The sequence below is a fragment of the Asparagus officinalis genome, chromosome 8 (assembly GCF_001876935.1).
Source record: "Asparagus officinalis chromosome 8, Aspof.V1, whole genome shotgun sequence".
NCBI classification, from domain to species: domain Eukaryota; kingdom Viridiplantae; phylum Streptophyta; class Magnoliopsida; order Asparagales; family Asparagaceae; genus Asparagus; species Asparagus officinalis.
The window spans coordinates 85,309,993-85,316,797 of record NC_033801.1 but is presented as its reverse complement, the minus strand read 5'-3'; the positions used below and the strand labels follow the sequence as shown (position 1 = coordinate 85,316,797).

Here is a 6,805-nt window from a genome sequence, read left to right as displayed (position 1 = left end):
TTTATATGATAGCGAGTCCCTCGATAAGGTGCCAAAAACCCCGGCCCATTTGTATACCCAGCATCCACAAGAAAGTATTTATCTACAAAATCAAAATCTTCAGTCACAACAATGTAAAAACTAAGAAGCAATACATATATAATAATTAAAAGAATTATATTCCTACTTGAGGGAAGTTTTAAGCCATTGGGCCGACGCAAAACATCACGCAAAACACGAGAATCTGATGTTGAACCCTCCCAACCAGGTAGCACATATGAAAATCTCAAATTGGCATCACAAACACCAAGTACATTTGTACTGTTCTCTCATTTTCTATTTCGATATCTACTTTGATCTTCCAAAGGAATAGTTAATTGGATATGAGTCCCATCAAGTGCCCCGATAGCATCCTAAAATTGCACAACCTTACAATTAGTTCTATTAAACAAAAGTACTAAACATGAAAACCTTAATAAAAGAAGTCATAGTTACCTCAAACCATTTCCACTTCTCTATGTCTCTCTCATTAGGATTTGTATATTCTTGTTTAATATAGAGGCTTCCTATCTTCATGACTGCTTGAAGTACTTTGTGGAACTGCCGACTAATTGTTTCATTTGAACGATAAAAATCTGTCTTGCTTGTCCTATTTTTTACATTATGAGCTAAAATATGCAAAAACATAGCGACAATTTCTTCAATCGTGACATTTCTTGATGCTACTAATCCCCCTCTAGTACATAGAACATCACATAACCTCTTAAACGCTTGAGGATTCATCCTTAGTTGTTCAACACAGTTATTTGCATTGCAAATAAGATTTCGAATCCAAGACTTTCTAAGGTATGTCCTTTCATCCTCTTCTTCGTGTGTTCTTGAACTCTCCTTCAACATGTGCTTTGTATAGTACCAAGCACCAATGGCAGCAACTATAAAACTGACCACTACCATAATAATGGCATCATCCTCTCTCCTCTCAAATTCTTCCCTTGTACGTTTAAGTTGGATCCTTGAATCCCTTTCATCATTTATCATTTTTAACCTATCACATTAAAAGTTGAACATGCAAGCAGATTACACATATATCAGTAACTTGAGCGAGAAACCTGGCACAATGAAATTTTAAATCACTTGATACCTTATAAAATCTATGCCAATCTATGCCAAAATTACTATCAGATTTACATGAATAAATGTTAAAAAAATTCTCATTTCTGCAATTATAGTACAAATAGATAGGAACCTTATACAGTTTAAAGGTGGATGATTATCAGCTTTTTCACTTAGTAACTATCTGTTACCGGATTAGGGACTATGGTGGAGATTCTAGCATAGACTGATTATGAGATATAACATATGTAACTATGTTGCATTTATTTTGAAGACCCATGCTGCAGACTTCCATTTCCCACTTTAACAAGCTCATTTGGTTGTTGGTAACTAAAAGATGATGCCTCATAGACTGATTAAGAAAAAACCATGGGACAAGTAAGAGCGAGCCATACAAAGAGTCTAGTCTATGCCTCATAGACTGATTAAGAAAAAACCATGGGACAAGTAAGAGCGAGCCATACAAAGAGTCTAGTCTAGACTAATTAGCATCTCATTTAAGGCAGAATTCTGTCCCTATGGAAAGAACCATATGAAATCTTATGCAAGCTGCAAAGAGTACTCTTAATGCCAAAATCAGAACAAATGAATATTATAATGTCACAAATACATGCCTGTCTGTCTCTCATTTATTATTATTTTTCCCTTTTAATAATATGGTCAAGGGTTTCTAATTTTCTTATAGACATAAATGTGATTAAGACTTGTGAAGAATTCCCTATGTGCATGGATAATAATTCATTGCACAATCTTTATGCTTTGTACTAACAAAGTCACAGTAGATGTAAAATAAGGATGTCAGGTTTATTCTTGTACCTTACAAGTAAAAAAGTTATTTATAAATCAAATTAAGTGTGTTGCCAAACATGCTCTTAGATCAATATACTTAATACTTACCCAACCAGTTGTTGGACTCTTTTTGAAAACATGCTCATGAAATTACCGATCACATTTAGACATATAACCTCCTCATTCTGCTCGGTTTGGGCTTTAACAAATGACAAACTAAGAATAATAATGGGTAAATTTCACTAAACCGGTATGAACTTTCAGCATTTTGCAATAAAACTCCAATATTTGTCAAAATCACATAAACCTCCCAAGAACAGTAAAAAATCACATAAACATGAATCGCTTACTTCTAGTATGGATCTCCTCCTGCAAGTCGCTGACAGTAGCCTGTAAATCCCCAAAAAAAAATCAGACGAAACCCAAAACTAACCCTAGATCTAGGAGACCAACTGAAAGAGAGGAAACAAGCTACAAAAGAGAAAATTCAAGTCAGAACTAGGGTTTCGATGGAAGGGGGAGAGAGAGGAGTAAGGGGGAGACCGAAACCCTAGATCAGATCTAGGGTTTCAACGAGAGAGAAGAAGGGGAGAGAGTAGAGATACCTACGTTGCTGCGTTGAGAGAGAGAGATTCGAGATCGCGACTGAGAAACGAGAGAGAGGGGAGTCGGGATCGGTCGGAGCTGAGAAACGAGAGAGAGGAGGAGTCGGGGATCGTCGGAGATGAGAAACGAGAGAGGAGTTTGGGATCGGGATTTGGTAAATGACAAGGGGTAGGGTAGGATTTCAAATACGGGCTTTTGGGCTTTCAAATTCTCTCTTTAAAATAATTTGATTTGAAATTCCAGCCCAGTTTTGTAGCCCAAACTAGGGATTTGGATTTGAAATACCTTGGATTTGAAATACCTTGGATTTAAAATCCAGGGCCCAAATCCATGTTCCCAAACACAGCCTTAAGAAACCTTGGCTGGACCACAGAGGATATCTTATCTGTGATAAGGAAGTTTCCAAACTTTATTGATATTGGAGAAGAATATCTATGATATGATGGATTTTTTTCCTTCTTCTTGAGGGAAGTCGGATGTTAGCTTTTGTACTATTTTTGTCAACCTGATCCTTTTTAGATTAAGTTTAGAGTGGAGGTTGATGCATCGCTGTTATGTTCTAGGAGTTACAGAGCGAGAAAAGTTAGGCAGGCGGAAAATGTAATGCACGGTCTTCCTTAGCATAAAGGTGAAAAGGATTTCATTAGGGGTGTCCAAAAAGCCCTCGCCCGGCCCGGAAACCCGGGCCAAGTCCGGGCTCCGGGCCGGGCCCGGGCCGACCTATATATGTATATATAAGTATACTCTCTCTTATATATGTATACTCTCTCTTATATAATATATTTCTATATATGTATAATATGTCATATGTGTGTATATATATATACTCTCTCTTAGTATATAAGTATATATAAGTATACTCTCTCTCTTATATAAGTATATATATGTATAAGTATATATAAGTATACTTTCTCTTATATAAGTATATATAAGAATATTCTCTCTTAATGTATGTATGTATGTATGTATATATATATATATACTCTCTCTCTCTTAGTATATATGTATATATAAGTATACTCTCTCTTATATATGTATACTCTCTCTTATATATGTATACTCCCTATTATATAAGTATACTCTTTTATATATGTGTGTGTGTGTATACTCTCTCTCTTAGTATATAAGTATAGTATATTACAACGGCTACTTCTTCCCCATTGGCCCAACGGGCAACGACTACTTATGCGATTCTCTCTCTCTCAAGTTATAACTTATAAATATATACAATATATTTACATATAATATATGTATATATAATATATAGTTACATAATAATTTGTAAGTATATACTAATACATAATTATATAAAATATAATAATATTAAACTAATTTTTAGTATTTTTTTATAAAAAAAAGAAAAGAAAAGAAATTTAAAAAAACCTAGTTGGGATGTACTTATCTATTTGATGCGATGAATTCCAAAATAAATTTATACTTGTAATTTGTAAATAATTTATTAATTATTAATAAAGAATTTATTTTTATAATTTTTTATTTGTAATTTATGTCATTTTAAGTGATTAATAAAATTATTATTTTTATTAAATTTTTTGTCTTTTTTGTATAATTTAAAATTTAAATAAAATTAAAAAATTGATAAAAAAAATTAAAAAAAAAGGAAAAAACCGGGCCGACGTGGAACCCGGCCCGGTCGGGCCCGGGTCCGGGCTCCGGTTTTGCCCGGCCCAGGCCCGGATTTTTGGGCCGAGCCAGGCCGGGCCGTCCCTGATGGACAGGCCTAGATTTCATGGAGAAGTTTGTTCTTGCAAATGAGGAGAAGATCCTGGGGATAAATGAAGCTTATCTTGCCTGATCAAGTCGAGTTACCAAAGAGAAATAAAAAAGAAGAAAGGTGAGTTCCTTGTTCATGTTTACATACTGGAGATGTTTGTCTTGTTGTGCAAGTCTCTTCACGTTAATAAATTAAGTAAAAAGTTTGGCTTAATGAAAATGAACTCTTCTATTGAATCAACTTAGATTTCTATTTCCGCATTCTAGCTTTGAATTCACTTTGGGTTGATCTTTATGGGACAGATGCCTTCGTGTCTCTTTTATGAATACAAAGTACTAGATCACATGTTAATTAATCTTTATTAATTCAAGTTCTGGCTTTTAATTTTAGAGGGAAGGGTGTAACATAGCAGATAAGAGTGAAGACGAAAATATGCATTTGTTCTTTTTAAACAGCGCAAGTTTCTTTCAGAAGCAAGCTCTTATGATCCGTCTTGAGATTTTGGGATTTGTGGCCACATGTTGCCCTAATTGTAATTCATTTACGTTCAGGGCTTATCGGCTCTTGAATCTCGTACAAAAGCTAAGTACATTCAAGAGTTATAAGTGTTTTTCGAGTTACTACACTCTACTCATGCCGCTAAGAAAAGAGAGTGGCAACATGAATAGCAGCGTACAGACATACAGTAAAAGTTGTGGCGTATATCTTACTACACACCTTTACGTTAAATATATCATCACCAAGTTATTCAATTTGAATTTAATGCAACATTATAATAATTATTCATTCAAATGAACTTATGTACTCGCAAATTTCCTTAGAATTCACAACAAAAACAATCAACAAAAGGAAAATGACAATAATTTCCTCAGAGGGTGATGGAGGAGAAATCAAGCCTAGCAGCAATCTCTTCGAGCTGCTTCTTCACGCTCATATCAATCAACTTGGAACCAGAGTTCCCGTATCTGATCGTGAACCCTGCAACCAGCGAGGGATCGATGTTGGTCTTGATCCTCACATTCTTCGCCCCCGTGAGTCGCTGCACCGACTGAGCAATCTGAGTTAAGTGCTCAGACTCCAGCTTCACCACTGACGACACCACCGCCACCTTCACCACACAAAAACATCAATTTATCGATATAACAATTTATCAAAATTATACCAGGATTAGAAATAGAGGGTTAATTGTATATAGACAGCAAGCCATTTATTATCCTATAAGTAGCATCCAAGCTCATCATATCCATATTTCTGTTACTGCACATAAATTTATATGAGGGTGTTCGTTCCACACGTAAAAGCGATTCCAAGCTCTCTCTACAGCACATTGAAGTATTATAAGATTTCTCTGCAACAGAATCTCATATGACAGAGATAATTTGGAAGTTACGAATGTAAGTGCTATTAAAAAAAGCGCGTAACTGCGGGTAGACCTCTAACTTTTATGCAATTGTGGATGGACACCCTGTACTTTTACTATTGCTGATAGGCCCCCTGTACTATCGCCCAGTTGTGTTTCCTTTGTTAACTTTCGCAGGTGGTTTATTTGTCAACAATAATTTTCTTTCTTTGTGGGTAAAAGAGTCAGAAGAAAAATTCATTCAGGACGTCTATCTGCAACAATAGAATTGCAGGGCAGGGGCAATATTACAGGTGTTCTATTCCCAATTAACCCTAAAAAATCAGCAGTAAGAAATGGCTAATTTCATATAGTTCAGAGATATATCTACAATTGAGTGTAAATTTCATAAACCTGCTGTGAACTATGGGGGGATTTTACACAGAACAGTTATGAAGTTTATTTTCATGTCTCAATATGTCTGAACCGTCTGATTGCAGTTATTGGGTAAGTTGTTGACTTTTTTCTTTTTTCTTTTTTTTTTCATTCCTCTATACTTGCTAGTTGCTACCTAGGTCAAATTTTTAGGGCTAAATGACACCTATTTCACCAACTTTACACTTAAATACCCTAGGTTGTAAAACGTAGCACATGAACAGCCTAAGTTGTCCACCGTGAGAATATTATAAACGCCATTAAAAAATCAATTATGACAAAAATACCCCTCCAGAAAAATGAATGTGAAATTTAATAAAAAGATAGAGAGCAGGTATCATGGCAAATATGGTAATAAATAGGACCAATATAATTATAAAAATATCATGTGCTAATCACATAGGAATATTCCTAAAAATATTCCTGTGCAGCAAATAGAAGGTAATAACATGCCAGTTTTTTACAACTTAGGATATTAAAATGCTACTTTTTACAACTTGGTCACAAGAAAATAACCTAAAATTTTTTAAAATTACACTTATATGCCCTCACTTGTTACCTTGAAGTTATGAAGACTTGCCCTTAAATACTCTAAAGTTTTTAAATCTGGCACTTGAATACCCTGAGGTATTTCAAACTTGCACTCATGTACCCTCAAGTTTGCATAACTGATCGAGGTTAGTTATGTGCAAGTTTTGAAAATTTTAGAGCATTTAAGTGCTAGTTGTAAAAACTCTAGGGCATTTAAGTACTGCCAAAAAAGTGAGGGTATATAAGTGCAAGTCTGAAAAACTTTAGGCTATTTTTTG

General features: G+C 34.9%; 1 protein-coding gene across 1 annotated transcript; it reads right to left on the bottom strand.

The window, feature by feature from the left end:
• Positions 309 to 1,017, bottom strand: LOC109821466. Its single transcript, XM_020387652.1, has 2 exons — positions 475 to 1,017; positions 309 to 392 (listed from the first exon to the last, which is right to left on the bottom strand). Exons 1-2 carry the CDS (start codon positions 1,015 to 1,017, stop codon positions 309 to 311), a joined length of 627 nt encoding a protein of 208 aa, XP_020243241.1.

Excerpts from the sequence above, each read along its gene's own strand:
- LOC109821466 (XM_020387652.1), bottom strand. The coding sequence starts at position 1,017 with ATGATAAATGATGAAAGGGATTCAAGGATCCAACTTAAACGTACAAGG. Across the intron at positions 393-474 it reads AGAAGTGGAAATGGTTTGAG|GATGCTATCGGGGCACTTGA; the intron begins GTAACTATGACT and ends GTGCAATTTTAG.